The sequence below is a fragment of the Leuciscus leuciscus genome (genome assembly GCF_965113295.1).
Source record: "Leuciscus leuciscus genome assembly, chromosome: 20".
Taxonomy (NCBI): Eukaryota; Metazoa; Chordata; class Actinopteri; order Cypriniformes; family Leuciscidae; genus Leuciscus; species Leuciscus leuciscus.
In genome coordinates, this window is record NC_138744.1 from 23,434,021 (window position 1) to 23,458,886 (window position 24,866).

A 24,866-nucleotide genomic window follows, 5' to 3' on the forward strand; every position below is an offset into this window, starting at 1 on the left:
CCCAGGTGGAGCCGAGGGAGGAAGGAGCCAAGGCGGAGCCGACTGGTCGACAAGCCGAAGTGGAGTGTTGGGCTCGGTGGCTGAAGGCGGAGCCAGGGGATCCTCTTTCCAAGGCGGAGCCGGGGCGGGACCTGCTGAGACACAAGAGACTTGGAGCTGGGTGGGACCAGTGAAGACACAGGAGACTTGGACCTGGGTGAAACCAGCAGAACCAGCACCAACAGAAACAGGTGCATAATTAGGAACTATGGAAACTAATAGGAAGGCAGACAAGTAAACATGAAAACCAAAACTGTTACAAATATAAAGCAAGAAATCATAATCATAATGTGATCATTTCATTATACGTATTTTTAATAATAGTATGCGTTTAAGTGTTAATAAATTAATACATTTTAATATACGTTGAGATATTTTTTGGTTCTCTTACGAGAGGTTCTCTCGTACTTGCGTAAGTATCTTACGCTAGGGGAAAACCTCTTTTCCTCGAGATATTGAAGCCAAAAATTATCCTTAATTTTGCAATAATGTAAAACGCATTGCAGCAGCATGCAGACATGGGCGAGACAGCTCGCGCGCCCATTGGCTGCTCTGTGGCAACTGCACCAGCCTATCGATAGAGGCCCCTCATGACGTCAGAACCAATGACGCATTACGTCATGTCCCGCCGAAAGCGGGTGGGGCTAGGGCTATAAATACGGCCCAGAGAGGCTGGTTTGGTCAGTTTTTTATCTCTTCAGCGAGCCTACGCATCGCTGGATCCTGAGAGGAAGCCGCGCCGTCTGATTCAAGCACTCAGCGGGATTAATTCTGCATCTGAAGCTGCCGGTCGACAACTCGCCGCCTTCAGTCGCCGTTCCTGCTCACGCTTTCCGGCGTACATATGCTTTTCTCTGCTACTGTGTTTTGTGTATGTGTGTGTTCGCCGCCGCGACACACACTCTCATTCCACTAAAAGAGCCGGGCGTCTTTTTCAAGACGGCCCTTTTCCTGAGGACGCGCAGGAAAAGCGCGCTCTCGCTCTCGCGCTCGCTGACGGCGACTGCCCTCACTGCGAGCTAGTTACTGCCTATGGTGACTCTGCGGACTCACCTGGCATCCTTCTCCGAGACTGCTCCTCCGCCCTCCCCCAACCCGCAAAGCTCGCCGGTGCGCCCGCTTGCCTTGCCTGCTTGGAGGATGATACCTGCTCTCCCTCTGTTCGAGCCGCGCAAACTGCGCCGTTCACAGAGGAGGCTGGAAGCGGACGGTCGGGGTTAGTTTTTCTTTACGTACAAGAAAGCTACCCTGCCCCTGCGCCCCATTCACGCGTCACTCACCGGCGAAAGGAGAAAAGAGTGTTTATAGTCCCGCCGAAGCTGGACTGACCTGAATTTTCTCACACATTTCTCAGTTCCCTGATCAGGCGACTGGAAATATAAATATTGCAGCGCCTGCAAGCAAACGCCGAAGAAAACATGTTGACGCTCTTATATGCTTGTGCATCTGAAAGCCTTTGTGTTCCCCCCTGTGGCTCAGTGGCGGAATCTTTGGTTTTTCGCACGAGAGACCGGTGTTCGAATCCCGGTCTATCGGCAGATAAATTATGCCTCCAATGCTTCGCTCTGTCAGTTCCCTGAAAGGCGACTGCAGATGTGCATTTTGCAGCCAACGAGCGCGTTGTACAACCCGCTCGCCTGCACCCAAATACCGTTTCTATGGTTCCCGTGCGTCACTGGCGAAAGGAGAAAAGAGAGTGTTCCTAGTCCAGCTGCAGCTGGACCTACCTCCATTCTCACACATTTCTCTGGAAATGTCAATATTGCAGTGGACGAGCCTATTGTAATACACGCAAGCGTGCAAACAAACGCCAGCATGTTGACGCTCTCTGTTTCTATGGCAACTTCTCGCTCGTTCAGTTCCAGTAAATGCGACTGTTCCAGTGTATTCTGCAGTAAACAAGTCGGCGACACAGCCCGCTTGCCTGCACACAAACGCCGCTTTTACGGCTACCCAGAGAAATCCCATTAGAGTGTATTTTCTGGTGTTCCGGCCACGGCCGATGGTGCTATGAGTGTAGACAAAATGCCCACTGCCCAGTGCTCATTCCTACACAGAAACACAGCCCGTCACACAGGGCTCGCGCACATGAAATCGACCCAGATCGATTGCGCATTAAATGTGGTAAATGTGCCCACTGCCCAGTGCCCACAAACACTACGTTCTGCATGTCTCAAGGTTTCTGTAATACGAAACCAACATGCATTCGCTCTGCTCAGGCGGACAATGCTCTCAGTGTTGTAAATGTGCCCGCTATTCCACGCCCACATTCACACATAGACATGACAGGTCTTACGGGACTCGCCCAGCCCTCCCCCTCTCGGTTGACCACCGCAGAGGAGTCGAGCGCGGGCAATCTGCACACTGTTATCAGCGCGCCCCCTGCCTCAAATGTCATAAGCGCGATGCTTATGTTGCAGCACACTGAAGCCCCTCTGTCGCTGAGCGACCAGAGCGCGCTTCGCATTCAACCCCTAGCCATTCGTGCAAACGCATGGCCAAGGCTACCCGGGGTTTCGAAATGGGTTCTAGACATTATAGAAAGAGGCTATTCGCTACAGTTCGGTCGACGCCCGCAACGCAAAGCGGCGCGAATCGATACTACGGTGAAAAAGGAAGTAGCACACCTACTTCGAGCCGAAATAGCGAAGTTACTGAGCAAAGGGGCTATAGAACCCTTATCACAAGCTCAGAGCGAAGGGGGCATGTACAGCAGATATTTTCTGGTACCCAAAAAAAAAAAAAAAAAGACGGGGGTCTCAGACCCATTCTAGATCTAAGACGACTAAACAAAGCACTTCTGAAACGACGGTTCAGAATGCTCACGACCAAGAAAATCCTCTCGCAAATTTGCCAAGGGGACTGGTTCATGTCGATAGATCTGAAAGACGCTTATTTTCAAATACAAATAGCGTCACATCACAGGCGATTTTTGAGATTCGAGGGTCAGGCATATCAGTACACAGTCCTGCCATTTGGCCTATCCCTGGCACCTCGCGCATTCACGATGTGCATGGATGCAGCGCTCGCACCCCTCAGGCTCCGAGGCATACGAGTGCTGAATTATTTGGATGATTGGCTGGTTCTAGCTCGATCACAGTCGGAGCTCATAGAACACAGGACCATATTACTCGATCACCTCGAGAATTTAGGTCTCACAGTCAATTGGGCGAAGAGTTGCTGTCTCCCAGTCAGAAAATATATTTTCTGGGCACAGATCTGGACTCGCTGTCTATGACAGCACAGCTGTCGCCGCAGCGAAGACTAAGTATTCAGCGCATGACAGAGATTTTTCGCCACGGCGCTTTAGTCCAGCTCAAAAGTTTCAAAGGATGCTTGGTCTCATGGCTTCAGCATCCTCAGTGCTTCAGCTGGGTCTGCTTCGCATGCGCCCGCTGCAGTATTGGTTGAAAGCGCGCGCGCCGCGCAGAGCTTGTGACCTCCGGTCTCGCGCGCCTCAAGGTCGATCAGAAATGCGTCGCAGCTCTGAAACCTTGGACAGTGACCGACTGATACCGGTCAGGAGTAAGCCTGGGGACTTCCTCGAGTGTGAAGGTGGTGTCTACGGACGCCTCAACCTCGGGATGGGGAGCGCTGCTCGAGGGCAGACCGTTATTCGGCCAGTGGTCGGAACGGGAGAAGCTTCTGCATATAAACTGCGTGGAAATGATGGCAGTCGACAACGCACTGAAGCGCTTTTTGTCCCCAGATAAAAAGACACCACGTCTTGGTCCGTTCGGACAACATGTCAGTGGTGGCTTATATAAATCATCAAGGAGGTATCAGATCCAGAATCCTTCACAGGCTGACGGAACGCCTCCTGGTCTGGGCTCAGCACAATCTGCGCTCGCTCAGGGCAGCGCATGTGCCCGGCCATCTGAATGTGGGACCAGACAGACTGTCCAGAAACTATCTTCCGGCAGGAGAATGGTCTTTACACCCACAGACAGTCAAACTGCTATGGAAGACATTTGGCAGAGCGAAAATAGAAAATAGACCTATTTGCGTCTCAAGAGAACGCTCATTGTCAGGAATTTTTCTCCAAGAGCAGGGATGCGCTGGCTCACGTCTGGCCCCGCTGCCCGCTCTATGCGTTTCCCCCTGTCACGCTCCTACCCCAGGTGTTAGAGCGAATCAGGGAGAGCGGATGCCCGGTGCTACTCGTCGCCCCATTTTTGGACAAACCTGGTTTCCAGTCCTGATGCAGCTGACGAGTACCGCCCCGTGGCCGATACCGGTGAGGAGGGATCTCCTCTCGCAGGCAAACGGCTCGATCTGGCATCCTTACCCGGAGCTTTGGTCCCTACATGTGTGGGCCATCAACGGGTACCCGTTAACCTCCCAGCGGGAGTGTTAAACACGATCACACAGGCTAGAGCTCCATCTACGAGGCGGCTCTATTCCTCAAAATGGTCTGTGTTCACTAGCTGGTGTACAGCGAGTGGCACTTCACCCTCACGCAGTGGGGTGCCGGAGGTTATCTCCTTTTTACAAGAGCTTCTGGATAAGGGCAGAACCCCATCCACGCTCAAAGTTTATGTGGCGGCCATAGCAGCTTTCGCTGAACCACTGCTTGGCCAGTCATTAGGAAGGAACGATCTGGTCATTCGCTTCCTTAGAGGAGCTAAGAGGCTGAACCCTCCCAGACCTCCCTCAGTTCCCGTTTGGGACCTTTCCACGGTTCTGGAAGCCATGAAAGGTGCCCCATTCGAGCCAATACAGTCAATAGACCTGAAACTCTTGTCTTTCAAAACAGTGTTTCTTCAGGCTCTCGCTTCAGTGAAGCGCATAGGGGATTTGCAAGCGCTCTCAGTGAGCACGACGTGTATGGAGTTTGGGCCTAATGACTCGAGAGTCATACTCAAACCAAAGCACGGATATGTTCCTAAATCCCTCAATACACCGTTTAGGGCACAGGTTATCTCCCTGTAGGCCCTGCCGGTATCTGAAGAGGAAGGGGACGCAGGCTTCCTTTGCCCGGTCAGGGCGTTAAGAGCCTATGTGTCTCGCTCATCTGTTTTCAGACAGACGGAGCAGCTCTTTGTTTTGTTCAGCGGACGTTCTAAGGGACTAGCTGCATCAAAACAGAGTGTATCCAGATGGATAGTTGATGCTATAGCGCTAGCTTACACATCCAAGGGCCTGCAATGCCCGATAGGTGTCAAAGCGCACTCCACAAGAGGCATGGCCTCGTCGTGGGCTTGGTCCAGTGGGATTGCCTTGCAAGATATCTGTATGGCGGCAGGCTGGGCCTCCCCGTCTACATTTAGAAGGTTTTATAACCTCGAGGTTCCCACTTTACAAGCTAGGTTGCTCTCGGTTTAATTTTTCAGTATTGCCCGCCCGATGCTATTGGCTCAGGATGCTGAAACTGCTAGAGCGTCGATCACTGATCGTCTGTATACTTCTGTGGGCAGTGCGTAAGTCCCCCATGTTTATCAGTCCAGGCCGAGTTCGCCCTGGCTGTGTGGAACACTTGATATAATATGCTCTTATCAGAGCTCTATATTACAGGAATGATGCTATTCTAGCCCCTCTTCCCGGATTCTCTGTGAGTCCCTTGTGATTAGGCACTGTATGAGCCCCGGGCACCTGCCCTTGGGACTTTAGTGTTATGTCTCAAGCACGCACGGCGTTTTACACTGTGTTCCCCTAGCGTAAGATATTTACGCAAGTACGAGAGAACCTCTCGTAAGAGAACGTACTCGGTTACTAACGTAACCTCGGTTCTCTCTAGAAGAGGGAACGAGTACTTGCGTATCTTGCCGTGCCTGCGTCACGTTCTGATTCGCTTCAGCGATGAAAAAAACGGACCAAACCAGCCTCTCTGGGCCGTATTTATAGCCCTAGCCCCACCTGCTTTCGGCGGGACATGACATAATGGGCGCGAAGCACCCTCATTGGTTCTGACGTCATGAGGGGCCTCTATCGATAGGCTGGTGCAGTTGCCGCAGAGCAGCCAATGGGCGCGCGAGCTGTCTCGCCCATGTCTGCATGTTGCTGCAATGCGTTTTACATTATTGCAAAATTAAGGATAATTTTTGGCTTCAATATCTCGAGGAAAAGAGGTTTTCCCCTAGCGTAAGATACTTACGCAAGTACTCGTTCCCTCTTCTAGAGAGAACCGAGGTTACGTTAGTAACCGAGTACGTTTTACAGTTTCTTCCTCAAAGTGTTTCGAACAGAACTTAATTCTGACATTTTTACAAATACTCACTTTTTATTTATATTATATTGTTACAAATTCATTATACTGTGAAAGGATTGAGATTTTAAGGCTGTATAATGATGTAGCCTAAAGCAAGAAAACATAAGATAATAGCCTATTCAATAATGCAGAAAACAGAAAGTTGTCCTTAAAGAGTTCACCTGAAATGATAATAATGTCATTATAATCATATATAGTCATTTTAATAATATGTTATGCAAACTTAAATCTCATTTTATGTAAAAAAAAAAGGGCAAAATGTTATTTTGTGGCTTTTTTCGTATTTGAATAACAAAACAAAAAATAAAACAATTTACATTTTTAGAGCCACTATACGAGTTGACCAGTATTTTTACACGTAGCCTATATAAGGGACACATGGCATGACATCATGCATGTACAAACAAATTGTGTGTTATTTAATTTGTTGGTTACTGTAAGAAACCCAGGAATTTGCTCTTTTAGATTAGATACAAATCGTAATTAAATCGTGAATACAAGCGAGTAAATCACTAGTTGTAACGATAACCAGCTGGAGTGCCCTTGAAAGCCTCCAGAGGGCACTCCACACCAGACTATCATGTTTCACTCACAAACTACATTTCCCATAACTCACTGCCCGGACTCATCATCACTTATCACTGATCACATTCACCTGTACCTCATTCACTGATTGCATTCACCTGTGTCATCCTGTTAGTCTGTCTATTTATACCATGTTCATTCATTCACTCACCGCGAAGTCTTGTTTAAGTGTTACACTGCAATTCCGAGCGTTTTCCCTGGTTTCTTGTCTTTTGGTTTATTTGGATTTCTTGCCCTGTTCCCTGGATTACTCTTTTGCCTCTGGTCCCTGCCTGTTTTGTTTGTTTCTTTGTTGGTTTGTTTGGACTGCCTACCTGTGTTTTGACCTTTTGCCTGTACACTGGATTATGCCTCTGGATTGCCCCTAATAAAAGCTGCGTTTGGATCTTAACCCTCGTGTCTCGGAGCAGTTCGTAACAGACCAACAAAGAAACAAACAAAACAGGCAGGGACCAGAGGCAAAAGAGTAATCCAGGGAACAGGGCAAGAAATCCAAATAAACCAAAAGACAAGAAACCAGGGAAAACGCTCGGAATTGCAGTGTAACACTTAAACAAGACTTCGCGGTGAGTGAATGAATGAACATGGTATAAATAGACAGACTAACAGGATGACACAGGTGAATGCAATCAGTGAATGAGGTACAGGTGAATGTGATCAGTGATAAGTGATGATGAGTCCGGGCAGTGAGTTATGGGAAATGTAGTTTGTGAGTGAAACATGATAGTCTGGTGTGGAGTGCCCTCTGGAGGCTTTCAAGGGCACTCCAGCTGGTTATCGTTACACTAGTGTTCTTCTTTATCTCTCCGGTAGAGGGCAGTGTGGATTACATGTGTGACAGCTGACATCAACACGTGCATTGGTTTGCATGATCTGCGTAACTACTGATGTTTCTCGGACTGCTGTTTCAGTGGAATATTTTTTTTTAAAACGTTTATACGTTTGGTTCAAATATAGAGATATTGGTTCACAATCTGAAATTCTAGAGAGACTTAACAGTGGGCCAGGACCTACTATATATTACAGGTTTTTATTGATTTATTTTTTTACAATGGCTAAGAAGCATTTACTTAAATTCATTTCTCTAAACTCTAAACACAGCAACACACCTACATCACACAATTGGTCAAATAGTTATTTTCTGCCCAAAACCACATTTTGTTAAATAAATACAAACTCTACATTTCAAAATGCTAAAAAACTTGTTCTACATAATGGTATCAAAACACAGCAAACCTACGGAGTGCCTAAAGCGACATGGTGGTGGAAAAAATATGGAATGGGAAAAAAAAAAAAAAACATTTCCAAAGCTTTGCGTTCTCTCTCAAAACTTTTGCGTTCCCCTGAGAAACTTTGCCTTCTCTCGGAAAACGTTTGCCTTCTCTCGCAAACTTTTGCCTTCTCTCTTGTGAGTTCGGACAAACACTTCCTGTTTAATGTCCCGCTGGCAGTGTTTCAGACAGCTCCGGAGGTTAAGAATGGAGTGGTTCATAGAATTAAATTTTGAACTTGGACTTAAATGATAACTGTCGCCAAAATGCAACCTAGGGTCTTTTTGTTAATCTACCCAAGGCAAACTTTCCTTTAAAAGCATAATTAGAATGGAAACGGCACTTTTAAGTTTGACCGTATTTTCGTTTTCGGTCAAATTGCCTTTTGAATGGGAGTGCTAGGGGCACTACTATGATAGCATCAAAAATCGCTATTTTTAAAACACTAAGAAGGCTCGACACAACATGAAACTTTGCTCGAAGTATCACCAGGGGCTCTACACATGAACTCTAGCATTGAGAACATTGTTTGTGTACACAGAGTTTACTAAAAAGAAAGATTTTGAACAACTCACTGTATGTGTCCGCCGGCATTTTGACAGTCAAAAATAGTCGATCTCTCAAAAAGACTCTAGGTTGCATTTTGGCGACAGGTATCCTTTAAGTATATTAAATATGAACAGTGGTTAGTTCAAGGAGTTCAGTAAAGTTGGCAATAGTCTTGCCGCGTGCTGTCTTTCATGTTATGTTTTGTCTTGTGCTGCATAGCATGCAGCTTGGGTTTTTCACTAGCGTTACTTGCCTTGTTTGCTCCCTATTTATTCTCCTTGTGTTTGCAGTATTGTGCCAGATCGTTGCTGTATGTTTCCTCAAGTCAAGTCAAGTCCTGTTTCCCCCCTCTGGGTAGTTTTGTAATATTCGTTTTTTTCTTTATTTATGAATAATAAAGCCCATTGCTTTTTGCATATTGAGTCCTCGCCTCACCCCTTCACCCAACCCTGACAAATATTGCTTAATCTGATTAATTTGCCTTACACTGACCAAACTCTCCTGTCTCTGTTATAACACAGATGATAGACATCTGAAAAACACTTCATGTCATTTAAGTTACATGTCATGTTTAATCTTAAGGTAGATATCTACTTTTCAGACTTTGTAAATTTCTATTATGATTGTGTTAGATAAGGTTGGAGATTATCTTCTTGATTTTATGGCATCTGTCATTTAAGTTTGAAAAAAATCTCAAGTCTATACTCCTTCTTAAAGGAACACTCCACCGTTTTTTGAAATAGGGCTTATTCACCTTCTTTCCTACATTTAGATAGGTGGGCAAATGCATTTTTGTCTCAGTGCATGCATTGTTTTAGTTTGACAGGGTTGGCGCTAGCTTAGTTTAGCATTAATGAATGGAATCCTTTGTTGCCAGCTAGCATGTCCTGAGTAAAAGTGATATAAAAAATTAAAAAACCCCACCTAATTACTTCTTGTGGCCTGCGTATTCACAACAAGTACAAATAGCGATGCAGATTAACACTAGGCGATTTCCTATGCAGATTTTGACTTGGGACTATATTGGGGGAAGCACAGGCGAAGCACTGCTACTTGGGCGCAGAAATATCACGCCCAAGTAGCAGTGCTTCGCCTGTGCTTCCCCCTAATATAGTCCTTAATATATAAGTCAATATCTGCCTAGGAAATCGCCTAGTGTTAATCTGCATCGCTATTTGTGCTTGTTGTGAATACGCAGGCCACAAGAAGTAATTAGGTAGGGTTTTTTTTTTTTTTATATCACTTTTATTCAGGACATGCTAGCTGGCAACAAAGGATTCCATTCATTATGCTAAGCTAAGCTCACGCCGACCCTGTCAAACTAAAACAATGCATGCACTGAGACAAAAATGCATTTGCCCACCTATCTAAATGTGGGAAAGAAGGTGAATAAGCCCTATTTAAAAAAACGGTGGAGTGTTCCTGTAAAAGCAAAACAATAATTAACAATAACAGCATCACAGCATGAGACATCAGGATTCAAATTGTCCTTAAAAGATATTTATTTCTTGCAAGAAATGTTCCCAGTCCATCCACAGACCAGCTGCAGGCGGAGTGAGACCCAGAGCAGAGGTTGGCCAGCATTTTTATAGAGTTATCTCTTGTCACCCACCACAGCCCAAGGAACAAAAGGGACCCCCCTTGACCCCTCCCCAGCACGGGAATCTCCTTACCTCTGAAATCTCACACACACACACCCTGCAGCTGTATCAATATCATAAAAGAAACTCAAAATACAGCCAAAGAACGCATGGCATTCGTTTGTTAAATCATTGAAAATAAAATACAAAGAAAAGATGAATTTTTCCACAACAGTTCCTTTAATGCTAAAAAAGTATAGGCACATTTCCTATGAGGAAACATCTGTAATGTTACCAAACAGAATGGCTATTAAAATTCTTTAATCCACTCTCTGTTTTATCCAGGGAACCAGGGGCGTCATGCAAGCCAAAATTCTGGGGGGGCACAATCTGAGACGTTGCAATTGTTTTGTGACGGGTGATATGGATCATGTTAGGAGGGGTCAGGGGGTTTCTCCCCCTGAACATTTTTTAATTCTGGCTGCTAAATATACCATTTCAATGCAGTTTGGGAGGGACAGAAATACCTTAACGGAGCTTGCAGCAACCCTCCTCTATCTGAGGACTAAGTTAAAGTATCTATTTTGTAAGTTTATGTAAAAGACAGGTTGATGAAAGAACTGTAAGCTCAAATTCAAAAGCTTTTGAAGTCTACTTCATTAAAGCATGTTTACACACACACTTACTGTACACTTAGGCCTACTACACATGATTTTAAAAACAGTACCATTGCAGTTTTTATGTTAGGATAATTGGTATGTGACCTAAGAACGATCTTACATTAAAGGTACATAAAGGTGCTGAGCTCTGACTTTGTGGTGCTCTGAAATTAAGTTATTTTAATATTAATATGTGATGAAGGACTTTGAAAGAAGTTTGACAGATTTCAGTGCTGAATAAGGTTAACACTACCCCGTTTATTTGAAAATGGTTAATATTTGACAGAAATGTAAAAAAGTAATCAAAACCGATCAGATAACGTTACTATGGCTTTGTATGGCAGTAACGTTAGCCAACTAGTTTACGGTTAGACTAGGCTAGCTATCGATAACGTTACACTGACACAACTTAAGTTAATGCTCTGAATTCGCAGCTAATATCAAATCCATAACTTTTTGATCAAGTTAAAATTTCCAGGTCAACCACAAATAATCCCACTACCTTTTAATATCATCCGATAACTAATTCAATGCCGATTTGTTGCTTTGCCCACTTACCACATTAAGACCATCTGTAAAACATTGCCAGCTCAACGTGCGAGACGAGTGAGTTGGTTGAACATACACAGCAAAGATTCTAGAACGCTCTAGATTTGATATACACAGACACCATATTAGGAAAAAGGGGCGGGCTGATGCATTGCTGACCGATTTATTACACATCCAGAAGAATACATTTGAGTCGTTATAGGCTCTGGTATATTATGGAGCATAATAGGAATAAAGTTGTGACACTGCAGGGAACTAGATCAAAGTTATTAGTACACAGATAGACGATGTAGGCCTGTAAAATGGGCTTTGAGACAGGATGAAGTGCAGACAACAGACTGTCCTCTGACCACCAGGAAGAAGTATATAAAAAAAAATGGTTAAAAAAAGCCTAACTCTCCGCATTAAGCTACTTTGACAGCTAACCCTGAAAACTCCATCTGACCCTGAGAATTCAGGGGATTGAATGAAAAGAAAGCAGGAAAATAGCTCAGTAGCTTCTATTTTCAGAGGGGTGAGTCTGCTGCACTTTATATAAGAAGATATATATCCTGTCGCATTCTCACACCAACACACCGGAATGGAATTAGGGTCGGTTGTGAAATCTTGTTTTTATTATATGTATGGCTCACACACTTAAAGGGATAGTTCACCCAAAATGAAAATTACCCCATGATTTACTCACCCTCAAGCCATCCTAAGTGTACCCTAACTGCCAACCCTAACTGCCAACCCTACCGCCAACTAACCGCCAACCCTAACTGTATGCTAATTGTCAATCGTATTTGATGATAGTGGTCCTGACAGAAATGGCAATGAATAGCGTCTACTCTAATATTAGTCTCTCTGTTTATCCCAAGGTTTACCGCAGGTCTGCCGGATCCACGCCGTATCCAGATCTGATGAAGGACCTGTGCCTGGACACGATGACAACGCAGTCCTGAAGTGTCAACTAGTCTCTCCCCTGTGAAGACCTCCTTCACTTTACCTCTGTACAGATAAAATGTTTTCAAAATAATTCCAGTTCACATGGCTATGCGGAAGCAATAAATATTTCTGTATTATAATTTTTTAAGGCCAGACAAGTAATTGGTTGAGTTCAATTTGTAAAGAAAGACTACACGCCTGCGCAAATATATATTCAAACGCGCATACCTCTAGACTAAACACGTAATACGCATGTGCACGCCGTCAGCGTTTTCACAGGTTTGCGTTTTTGAAGTTTGTGCAGAGATAACTTTTTTTTAAGTTTGCGTTCTCGAGCCACCAGGCACTGTTGTGCAAATGAGCGAGCCGGAGCGCGTTAAGGATTTTCTTTTAGAACGGTGTTGTGTTAGCTAAGTTAATAACTAATGGTCTTTGCAACGGAAGTGAATCAATCAAAACTAACTTTAGCTGGACAATAACTTTATTCTTGAGCTGCTGTAAAGCCAAAACAACCTCTGTTACTTTAATTTCCTATTAACACTGCATTTTGAAACAATCTATATTGTTAAAAGCGCAATATAAATGAAGGTGACTTGACTTGAAGGGCCATTTATGTTTTGAAGTCCATAAAAGTGCATCCATTCATGATAAAAGTGCTCCACGCGGCCTTGGGGGGTTAATAAAGTCCTTCTGAAACGAAGCAATGCGTTTGTGTAAGAAAAATATCCATATTTAAAACTTTATGGACTAAAATAACTAGCTTCCGGCATACGGCCTACGCAAGTCGACTTACGCCAAAAGAGGAACACTTGACAATGTATCATGTAGGATGTAGGAGTAGCGTAAGCTTTGAAGCCTCTCGCGGTTCAAACAAACAGGGCTGGGCAACAAACTCAAGCTCCTCCCACATTTCTCTTTAAAAATGGTCATTTTAGACTTCTAAGGGGTGGTGGTGGCGCAATGGATAAGACACATGCCTTTGGTGTGAGAGACCCGGGTTCGAATCCACTGTGAGACACCAATGTGTCCCTGAGCAAGACACTTAACCCCTAGTTGCTCCAGAGGCGTGCGACCTCTGACATATATAGCAATTGTAAGTCGCTTTGGATAAAAGCGTCAGCTAAATGAATAAATGTAAATGTAATGTACATGTAATTCGTTACTGGTGTTTTGTTTTGCTCTATCCTCTGCACTTCCTCGTTTGTCAATGCGTCATGCGTCATATGTCAAAGGTTACTCTTTTGCTGTAGATCGATGCGTACGGCCGTCTGCCGGAAGCTAGTTATTTTAGTCCATAAAGTTTTAAATATGGATATTTTTTTCACACAAACTCATCGATTTGCTTCAGAAGACCTTTATTAACCCCCCAGGGCCGCGTGGAGCACCTTTATGATGGATAGATGCAATTTGATGGACTTAAAAACATTAACGGCCATTCACTGCCATTATAAAGCTTGGAAAAGCCAGGACAGTTTTTAATATAACTCCGATTGTATTCGTCTGAAAGAAGAATGTCATATACACCTACTGTAGGATTGCTTGAGGGTGAGTAAATCATGGAGTAATTTTAATTTTTTGGGTGAACTATCCCTTTAATACATAATTACAGTTTTGATTGTTTTCCAAATGTATCTTTATTTTGCTTCATAGGTCAAAGAACAGGAAATATGCAATTGAAGTAAAAAAAGTTCTAAAATAATTATTAATTACACTGGGCATGCCACCAATGATACATTAAAAGTTGAGTAATAACTGAAACATCCCTGTAGAGCAATTATTTATCGGAAAATCATTTTGTACAGTACAGTTTTTAAGTTATAGGAGTCATGAGATTATTCTCATAATTTACAGAAATGTAAAACCCTTGCCTTTTACTGACACACAAAAAGTGTATTCACAAAAAGGTATATTTATATAATGATGTTTAATGTATAATAATGTTTAATGATAATGTTTAAGACCACATTTGAATGTTTTACTATGAATAATAACAAAGAAATAAAAGTTGCCATAGTATTATATATTGTAAAACATTGTTTAAGAAAAAGCTGTTGATTTGAGGGATCTGGGTTTTTCAGTAGTGCTAAATCATAACATTTATCTTTCAGATTTATTTAGTTTTAGATCAGTATCAAGCACTGTGTTCAAATTTGACATGAAACAGAAGTTGTGATAGTCTTTCCTTCCCTACTGTACGTATATATCCGAATAAAACAGCTTTTTCCTCTTGGGTAAGCGATTCACAGACAACTTTCCCAGCGCATATGCCAGCAAACCAATGAGAATGAGGGACAATGATGATGATACATAACAACAGAGCGTAGGCGCCAAAGCTGCTGTGGATCCACTTACCTGAAACCCCCCGTAACTGGCAGATTTTAAGAAAATTACCTTCTTTAAGGCAAATAAATAAATGATAGACAGTTACATACGTATTACCAAAATGTTATCACGCTTTATGATACCTCAAATAAGGTAATTTATAGTAATTTATAGTGTTAATACTAATCAGCGAGTCCACAAATGGCTTGAGTATGCAGAGTATTCACAGCTTATATGGACCACACGCTTCTGACACACACACATGTTGGTTTTCCATGTTTTATGGACGTAATGATTTTATGTATATTTATTTATGTACACTGTATATTCCATCCAGCTACGCTAACCCTACCCCTAAATCTACATACTGTACGTATCACAGAAAACTTAAGATTTATAAGCTGTTTTTCTCATGGGGACCAAAAGTGTCCCCATAAGGTCAATATTTACTGGTATTACTATCCTTGTATCCATTTGGTCCCCATAACATAGGAAATACCAGGTACACACACACTGACACACACACACACACACACACACACACACACACACACACACACACACACACACACACACACACACACACACACACACACACACACACACACACACACACACACACACACACACACACACACACTGACACACATACTCTCACTCACATTCTTTCACAGTCTGCCAGCAGTTTACTCTTACAACACTCAGACCCCTTTAAAACACACACACACACACACACACACACACACACACACACACACACACACACACACACACACACACACACACACACACACACACACACACACACACACACACACTGACCAGCCGTCTTTTCTGAACACACAGTCTACAAAACCTGCTGTTCACTCTCTCACACACACATAAGTGTGGAGGCAGAGGTGGCAATCACTTGTTCTATGGTTCTGGAGCAGGACAGAGGATTGGTGTATTTATGGTAAATTCATTCACAGGAATCATAGTGTCTGGAAAAAATGTCTTCTATGTATCTCAAGATGGACCTTTCCTAAATGCATTTATTTAGAGATGATCATTCAATCCATAAAAGGAGATTGGGCAGTCTGTAGCTGCTTTACCATAAAGATGAAGATCACTGTTCTTCTGCATCTTACTCTATTTCTGGTGAGGACATCAAGCCTTGAAGATTCACCTGTGGACAAATTAACAAATGTTTCTGGTGGAAGCAGTCAGCATTTAAACTCTGTTCAGCATGGAGAATGTAGCTATACCTTCATACTGCCAGAACCTGAGGAGAGCAGAACTGGTAGCTGGCCAGAAAAACATGATGGCAATTATGAAGGTAACAGTGTCCAGAAAGAATCTCCTCAGGGGAAGCAAAGCCACTTAAACCAGCGGATCCAACACCTGGAGCTTGCCATGGAAAATTACACCCGCTGGCTCCAAAAGGTAAGTCAACATGTAATTTAATGTTCTGCGAGAGGAGAGTGAACGGATCACACACTCTTAAAAATAAAGATTCATTATTAGCATCTATTGTTTAATGAAGAACCTTTCATGTAATCTTTCTATTGCACAAACGGTTCTTTTTTGTGTAAAAAGGTTCTTTGGATAATTCAACTGTTCTTCACACTAAGGTGTGGGGTGGGAGGAACGTATTCGTTCATGAATAGGACAATGTGAATAAATCTAGACTTAAATTCGAAGAGACAAGATAGTCTTTGCATGAGCTGTAATTTTATTCTTATCCAAAACAAGGCGATCTGAACATTACGGAACGCTAATACATTTTCTACTACAGTTCCTCCAGGTTTCAAGCTAACACTTGTTAGCTAACACTAACACTCATGTAATGTGTTTCACATTATGTAAGGTGTACATCGTGTAAGGTGTTTCATTCATACTCGAAGCCGGAGGGCGCTCTCTCTCACAGAAAGTCCAAAACTTATTCATATAAGAAATAACTTATGACCTTCCAGGAAATCCCTTATTTGGACAAAGGCATCCAGCTATTCGCTGTAGCAGCAGCTGAATAAAAAGCAGAAACGTTTTTACTGATGGAACTTGGACAATAAATAGCAGCACAACTTTTTTCAACATTGATAATAATCAGAAATGTTTCTTGAGCAGCAAATCAGTTATGAGAATGCTTTCTGAAGGATCACATAACACTGAAGACTGATGTAATGATGCTGAAAATTCAACTTTGATCACAGGAATAAATCACATTTTACAATATATTGTAGTACTATTTGACAATATTACAGTTTTTTTTTATTTATTTTTTTATTAAATAAATGCAGCCTTGGAGACCAAAAGCATTAATTAATTAATTCATTCATTCATTCAAAAACATTAACAACTGTAAACCTATACTGTATATTATCTGCCTTATTCTGCAGAAACGTGATTTTTTTTGACACTGTATACAATTTTGTATAAAGTTTTGTATGAAAATTGTAAAAACTTTATGCACAAGTGTTTGTATAGGCAATATAGGGAAAAATATTATAGATATAAGTGGTTATTATTCAGCGGCGTATGTGGTTTCTTACCAATTAAAAGGAAGAGATAAAAGGACAGAAAAAAAATCTGTCAAGTAGACAAAGGGCAGACTAAAACTGGTAGCACACCTGACATTTCTTTTCCCCTCACTTCTGAAATAATGGCTAGGACCTTGGTCATCCATTTCATTTAAGCACATTTACTGCACCAATAAATTGTGGAAAGTTGTGGAATGATTTTATCTTAGCTATATATGTGTTCATTAGAAAGTGGGTTTTAACCGCAGAGCTCACATAAATAAGAATGAAACACTTTAGGCTCATTACGATACATCATTTCTGTGTCTGTTCAGTCTCTCAATGTCAAGCATTACTTTGGGGAACAGCTTTACAGTCAATGATACAGTCTAGTGCAACACACTCTCACTTCACCGTAAAAAAAAGGTAAAAGAACTTTTATTTGGTTACCGGAAAATGCCCTTACTAGCCTATAGTGAAAACCTGTATTAAAATAAAGGGACATTTCATAACTTTACAGTAAAATGTTGTTAAATGTACAGTTTTTGTAGAAAAAGAACAAGTAATCTTATGATTTCAGTGAAAAAACATAATTTGACAGTAATTTGGTTATTTCAGTCAATGAAACATATGCTATGATCTTTTATTATGATAATTTAAGTTCAGTAGAACTTAAAATGTTGCTATCATTTTTACCTGCAAAGTTCTGGCAAGCACAGCTGTTTTACTGTTAATGTAAAATTTACAGTGTATTTTACACTTGGGCGAATTGGTATTCACATGAATTCGTACAATCTCATTCATAATTGTTTTACCCTCTGTGGACACCCAACTGAGGGTTAGGTTTAGAGCTGGACCATCATGCTAATTTGTACAAATTCATATGAATTTGCCACCAATCCACCCAAACAGAAAATAATTACGTTTTCTCATGAGTTTGGGTTGGTCTTAGTGAAGTTTCATGGATCAGTAAGACTTTAATAAATTTGTTCTATTGTAGATTAGGAAGCAGATTTTGACATCTTAGGAGCGCTGTTTTAACTTTGCTAACTTGTGTTAGCCCTGGTGTTTGCTTATCAACATCCTTTATTTATCAGTCTCCTAACCCTAACACTACCTACCCATCACAGAAAACTTTCAAAATATGTTACAAAAAATTCAGAAATTGCTTGCAATGACCAATGAGACCAATGCGACCAATGAGAATGTGCTTCTCATCCTTGAATACACAACTGTACTGTTGTATTCCATCTTGATTTCCAACTGACACGACTCTTTCCACACCTTCAAAACTGATTTTATGCATTCCTATCGGTCAAGTGCTTTGTCAGAGCTTTCTCTAATGAGTAGGCGCCCCAATGGGAAGGGTTGTGTGTTTCTGGGCTGATGGGGGAGACATGATCTGTCCCTAAGAAAACACACTCTGTCCCCAATTTCAATCAGTGAGCCAAACCAGCTAGTGGTGAATGCTATCCCCTAGGGACTATGATCTACGTAAAAGAACGTTCTTCAGAGAACTGAAGATTGGAAAACCACAGCAAATGCCCAGATTTATATGTATATTTTTTTTTAAATATAGGTCTTTTCAGACTAATGACTGATGATTAATGGAAAAAAAATGAAAATAAACATTCATACTGCCATTGTATGCCTACAAGTGTATATATTTTTGGTCTTAAAAAAAAAAATCCAAATCCACCTGTCATGCCATAGGATTTTTATTTTGTGATGCTTTGATCAATGCACTTTATTACAGTTTAATGCCATTTTTTCCCCCCAGGTTGTTTCTTAAATTTTGGGAGTTGATTTTATTCTTTTTGGTATATTATGATTACATTTAGACGTGATTTGGATACATTAATTTTGTTTTGTTTTTAATTCTTTTAAAATGCCCTTTATTTCGACTTTTAGCCATAATCTATGAAAACCCACTATAAAACTTAATTATTGTTTACTAATCTTAACCATTTAAAATAATTATAGAAATAATAACACAATACTTTATTTATTTTATTTTATTTTTTACTCAAAGTTGTGGCATAATTTCTTATAAACACTTGTAGTGCAAATAGCATAGTGCAAAGAAATATGGCTATTTTCACTTAGTGTAAATAGCATCAGTGCCTTTTTTAATGTGGATCATTCAACATCAAGCTGTGCTTTTGTCAAATTATGCAAGACAAAGGAGTAACAAATGATATTGCAGAAATCTTTAAAATGTCATTTCCATCGGCATCATTTACACCTCAGAACTCTATCAACTCTATCTAACAAATACATAATTTGAGATGATTTACCTCAGATGGTACACTAATGCATCTGAGTGAGTCTGCATTATCTTGACCCATTGAAAAGTGGTCTTGTCCTCACCATCTGGAAACCACAGCCCCTGCTCTCTAACCACTGATATGCTCTGAAAGAAGATTGAGACCTGTTTAATCTCTGCCTGTGGCTATTTGGTCCAGCTCGAACAATCTTAGGATGGAGGGCACTAGATAAACACATCCTGTTACAACACTTCAGCTGAGTGTTATACACTCCAGGCCCAGAGGACATAAAGCTATCACTTCAATGCAGTGAGTATTAATACATCTTGGACTCCATCTCACTGAGAGCAGCTGAAAATATCTCTTCCTGTAAACACTGTATAAAGTGCTGATAAGGAACCCAGAGAATGTACCAGAACTATAGCTGTACTCTGTGGGATGTGTTCAAATTATCTTTGTGATGGAAGACTAACAGTAACCAGAAGCGTCATAATATCATTGCATTTGTAAATATGTTCAGTTTGTAACTGATAAGTGTTTACTAACAGGTGCAAGCATTCAGCCATGGAAAGAAAAAAATGTTTTTAGTAGATTGAATTGCACCTTTTCTGTCCCTGTACACCAAGCAAGGTTCATAAAAAAAAAAGTTTGACTGGAATGCATGAACTGACCCTCATTTGGGTCAATTATGTATAAAAGAGTGATCACAGTTCTTTTTAAGTCTATTTGAAATTATTTTTCAAAATCTAATTTAAATCATCTGCAATGGTGCAGTGTTCAGAAGATGAAAGGAGAGTAGAAAAGTAGCAGTATGTATTCCAACAAATGAGAGAATTAGACAGCTAGACAAGAGAACTGTTCAGTTTTGGTTTTGTTTTAACTTTTGCCTGCCTGTTTTCCCTAGTTAGTTTCCTTTTTTTTTTTTTTACCTGTTTCTGTTCAGTTGATTACTCTTGTATTTAAAGGTGCTGTCTGTAAGAATGACAGCTAGTGGTCCAAATAGGTACTGCAGTCCAAATTCAAAATATCAGAGATTGTTGTTTCCCCCGCCCCCTCCTCCTCAGACTTGACGCTTATGCGGGTTGCCAGTTTGAGGACACGCAACAGGAACGAGCGCAATTGACAATGAAAGCAGAGGAGACTTACTAAGTTGATGAGTTGAATTATCCGCGTTTTAATATGCTCTTGTTCATAGAGATTTTTAGATGGATACCAAGGCTTTCTAGGTTGTGTAGAATCTGCAATCTCTGACCTAGTTGGTTTGCTCGTTTCCAAGGCTGCGATACGCTGTGTTTCCTGCCAACTGGCATCCCGGGTGTCGAAATACTATTGGGTGAACTGGCAGTGGGCGAGATCACACATCCAAAACAAAAACATGAACATGTAAAATAATAAGTCAAATAACTGGCTGTAGAAGTGTTTTTCAGAGAAACGAGTATGTGAACTTAGCATGGTTCCTAAATATCTGCAAACATATTATGGTATTTTTATTCTTTAGTAAAAAAGTTACATACAGCACCTTTAAGCCTGGAGTTCTTTCTGTTTGGTTTTCAGTCTCGTTTATGTTAGACTTGGTTGTTTCCTGAGCTTTATTTCTTGTGAATCTCTTATGTGTTCCTTGTTGAATTTATTAAAAGACTCCTTTGTGTGATCTCCTTTGTGATTGTGCGCTTACTACAGCCACCATACTGTGACAAGAACAACACAGCGTAAACAACTTTGCATAAAGACAATAACTGACCATGAACTGATGAAACTGAGGGGTATACACAGGGCGGGCAACAGGATTACACAGGATTTAATTAGAATTACAAACACGAATAAAAAGTGTTAAAAAACTACAAACATAGCAGAAGTGTGAGACTTATGGTTAAGTAGAGAGTGGTTTGAGAGAGTAATAGTAAACTGTAATAGTATTAATAGTTGTGAACCCTGCTTTGTCTGGTTCACAACCTGTCTAAATAGGTTTTATGTACATAATAAAGAGTATAAACTATCTAAAAAAATCTTGTAAGATGTAAGTCAATATTTGAACAGCTTTAAAGATTTTTTTTTATATAGTTAGATATTTGAGTAAGTTGAAACCCAATACTTACATTTAAAAGTGTAATCCAGCATTTTCTCTCTCGAAAACTAAAATATAAACAGTTGTTTTTACAGGGATCCACAAGTTCTATCCTTTAGGGCCCAGGGAAAGAAAGACACATTGGTTGGCCACATTCGAAGGAGTCTTCAAACTGGCACAGTCTTCGTTGAGGCACTGTAGTCATGCAGCCTTCGAAGCATTTAGCCACTGAATTGAGACGCAGCTAAAGTGTCAGATCAAAAATTATTGAACTTAGCCATGATAGCATGTGAAAAGATCTTAGGAGTGTATTCATGTTGGTTACTTTTGGGTTTTTTTTGGTTCATTTTCCAATTTAACAACCAATTTAAAAACAAGTGCCAGAATTTCAAAAGTTTTTGAATGTAATTTGACTAATGTCAGTTTTTATCATCAGTTGAACCACATACATTTTACTAGCCTTGCTTTGTCATAAAAAGGTCAAATTATTTTATACTGTAAGAGACTTGCTGACATTGATACACATTCATGTGGGTTTCAGGGTTCCTCTCTGTGAAATCATGTCCTGCTTTTTCCTGGTATGTTTAGTTTTTATAAAGAAATTGAAATCATGCTTTTCAGAAGATGTGGATTCAAGTCATTGACCCATTTAGAACTTTTGCCAAGACAGTCAAAAGTGGACTATACTGCCTTCAGATCCAGCCGAACACATTTCATCATGTTATGGAACTATCTGCATAAGCACAACTGCACAAAGCTAGTTTTCATGCACAAGGTTGCCAGAGCTAACAAACACATCTCTATTTTATCACCAACATGGGATTCCAAATAGACTTTGTCTATTTTGTCCAAATAGACTCTCGCAGATGTTTTGTTATTTTAACTGCAGTTTATAGATAAATATTCGTTGTTCAATAGAGTATTTATCCCCATTCCCTCTCAAAAATGTGGTAGAGTGCCTCATATTTAAAAAAAAAATAATTCACAAAAAGACATTACTAATGATACTCTGGGTGTTTGAGGATTTACGATTAGTATTACTCATTGTTTTTTCTGTCTGGTTCCCACTCTTTAAACTGAGAAAATTGACTGTAAAATATAATAAATACAGTCTTATTCAGAGTGTGTAGCTGCTCAATACTAGGCTGATTCAATATCATACAGTTGCCCTCAAAAGCACAGCTGCAAGTATTTAGATATATTATATGTGACCATATATAAAGACTACAATGAATAATGTATGTCCCCATTCATTCTCTCTCTTTGCATATGTGTGTTTGCATATAGATTGAGGTCTTTGTAAAGGACAGTCTGACAAAAGACACAACACACCTGCAGAATATTGCTCTACATAATGAAATGACAACCATGCTGGATCTTGGCACCAAGCTGCTTTCCCAGTCCACCCAACACATCAGGAGACTAACAGACACGGAGACACAGGTGTGAATGCATATCCAAAACGTCCAAAAACATTCATCAAAACATGCTAATATTGGCTAATAAGTATTCTTGGGAGTTCATGAGTTTACATAATAAGAAACACCCTTTTTTTTACAGTGCATTGATGGCCACAGGGATTTATGAAACTGAAAAGTGTCATTAAAACACATCAAATGCTGTATGTCATTATATATATATGACAGGTTTTCAATCAGACTTCTCGACTTGAGATTCAGTCACTGGAAAACGCTCTGTCCTCCAACAAACTTGAGAACAAACTCCTCTGGCAAACCAGTGAGATCAACCAGCTTTGGGACAAAACAGGGTATTTTTCAATGACTAATTTTTTTTGTTTTCTGGTAACTGTCAAATGCAACTCTGTCCTATTCATGTCTGTGTCTGTGTTCAGTACACTAGAGCAGCGTATTCTTAACATGGAGGCACGTCACCATGCAGAACTGGGTTGGATAAAGGGTGAGCGGACAGAGCTTCAGAGACTCCTGGCATCCCAGAGCTCTTCAATACAGAGCTTGGAGCTCAATCTAGAGCAGGTCGTCACAAACAACAGCGCCCTCTACCGAGAGCAACTACAAATGTATCGGACCATCAATGATCTGTTGAAACTGTGCTCCAAGAACAAAGGTACACAAATTGGAGAAACAAATTGTGTACTGCACATGACATTCAGGGGAAATAAACAAGATAGCATGGCCATGATTTAAGAATTTGTTCCCACAACTTTCCCTTGTTTTAATTTAGCCACATTGTGGCCACGTGGCCAAGGGAACTAAAATTAGGCAACAAATCAGTACAACGTGGCCACGATTTAACTAAAACAAGAGAACGAATTAGTACAACATGGCCACAAATTAAATCGTGTGAATGAATTCTAAGTTCATGGCCACAATATCTATTTTTATTTTCTGCATGTCATGTGCAGGACTCCATGCTATCGTTTAAAAATATTCTACCAAAATGCTACCAAATGAATGTATACTCATGAACGTATGTTAATATCTTATAAGAATCAGCCGTATAAATTTTCACTGTGTCATTGTCATATTTCATTTATTATCTATTGGAATTGTACAATACACCACCATCTACCCTGCTCAAATATAAGCTCTAGTGTGAATTAACCCCTAATCCATAGTCTATATTTTCAGAAGAACATTTGTGAGATCACAAACACTCAGTATTGTTTTGCACTGACAGTTTTGTCACAGCTCATACTTAATTTCTTTAAACCTGTCTGCTTTACATCAAATCTGACTTCAAATCTGACTGGCCCACATCAGGGTTCTTGCAGAGCATGAATAACCTCTTTTGCTGCCAAGTTTTACTTGGATCTGAAACATTGTGTGAAAAGTCACAGAGTCTCACAGTTCTCACGTCCCTCTTCAACCTCCATGCACTGATATAGGAGACTGAGCAGTTAGAGCAAATCATATATAGAGAGAGATTTGTTCATTCACTTAAGGCTTTTAAGATTCAGTTGGTAGCCCAACACTGAATTGAGCAAACATCTAATTTTAATATCCATAAGACTATGATGACAGTTATTTGTGTTTAGTTAGCTTGCCTATTTACAAACCCATTTGTTTTCTCTCTTTCTGCACAATTTTAACACATTCTTTACTTTTTTTTATTCATGCCTGTTTGAAGCAGTGAGTCCAAATGTTTTCAAACAAATGGATGATATGATAAAATACAGAGACTGTGCCGAACTCTTCAGGGCTGGATTTAACAGGAGTGGAATTTACACCATCTACATTAGCATGCAAGACATGCATAAGGTCAGTCTAAATAGGATCTGATAACACAGCTACAGTAGTGAGGCCAATAGTGTTGCATTTGTCATGTGTTATGGTGGAAGTGTACCTATACAGCACTTTTCCCCCCCT

General features: G+C 40.9%; 2 protein-coding genes and 2 long non-coding RNA genes across 5 annotated transcripts in view; 2 read left to right on the forward strand and 2 right to left on the reverse strand.

Moving 5' to 3' along the window:
* LOC309484123 (carboxypeptidase Q-like) overlaps positions 1-82 on the forward strand; it is an 83,670-nt gene extending 83,588 nt beyond the window's left edge. The window contains exon 12 of the mRNA XM_082150332.1: positions 6-82. Within this exon, the coding sequence (XP_082006458.1) occupies position 6 (1 nt within the window). The 3' untranslated portion in view covers positions 7-82. The remainder of the gene's footprint in view (positions 1-5) is intronic.
* Positions 28-16,061, reverse strand: LOC309484297. The gene is made up of 3 exons (XR_014200833.1): positions 15,937-16,061; positions 15,784-15,857; positions 28-131 (listed from the first exon to the last, which is right to left on the reverse strand). It is a non-coding gene; the product is annotated as an uncharacterized lncRNA (long non-coding RNA).
* LOC309484138 (angiopoietin-1-like) overlaps positions 98-24,866 on the forward strand; it is a 37,479-nt gene continuing 12,710 nt past the window's right edge. Inside the window, exons 1-6 of one of the 2 annotated variants that reach the window (XM_082150375.1) lie at positions 98-230; positions 12,301-16,114; positions 22,807-22,962; positions 23,166-23,287; positions 23,372-23,604; positions 24,628-24,758. In XM_082150375.1, the coding sequence (XP_082006501.1) occupies positions 15,734-16,114; positions 22,807-22,962; positions 23,166-23,287; positions 23,372-23,604; positions 24,628-24,758 (1,023 nt within the window). In that variant the 5' untranslated portion in view covers positions 98-230; positions 12,301-15,733. The remainder of the gene's footprint in view (positions 231-12,300; positions 16,115-22,806; positions 22,963-23,165; positions 23,288-23,371; positions 23,605-24,627; positions 24,759-24,866) is intronic. The other variant, XM_082150376.1, reaches the window with a different exon arrangement.
* Positions 7,870-12,290, reverse strand: LOC309484275. Its single transcript, XR_014200810.1, has 2 exons — positions 10,466-12,290; positions 7,870-9,356 (listed from the first exon to the last, which is right to left on the reverse strand). It is a non-coding gene; the product is annotated as an uncharacterized lncRNA (long non-coding RNA).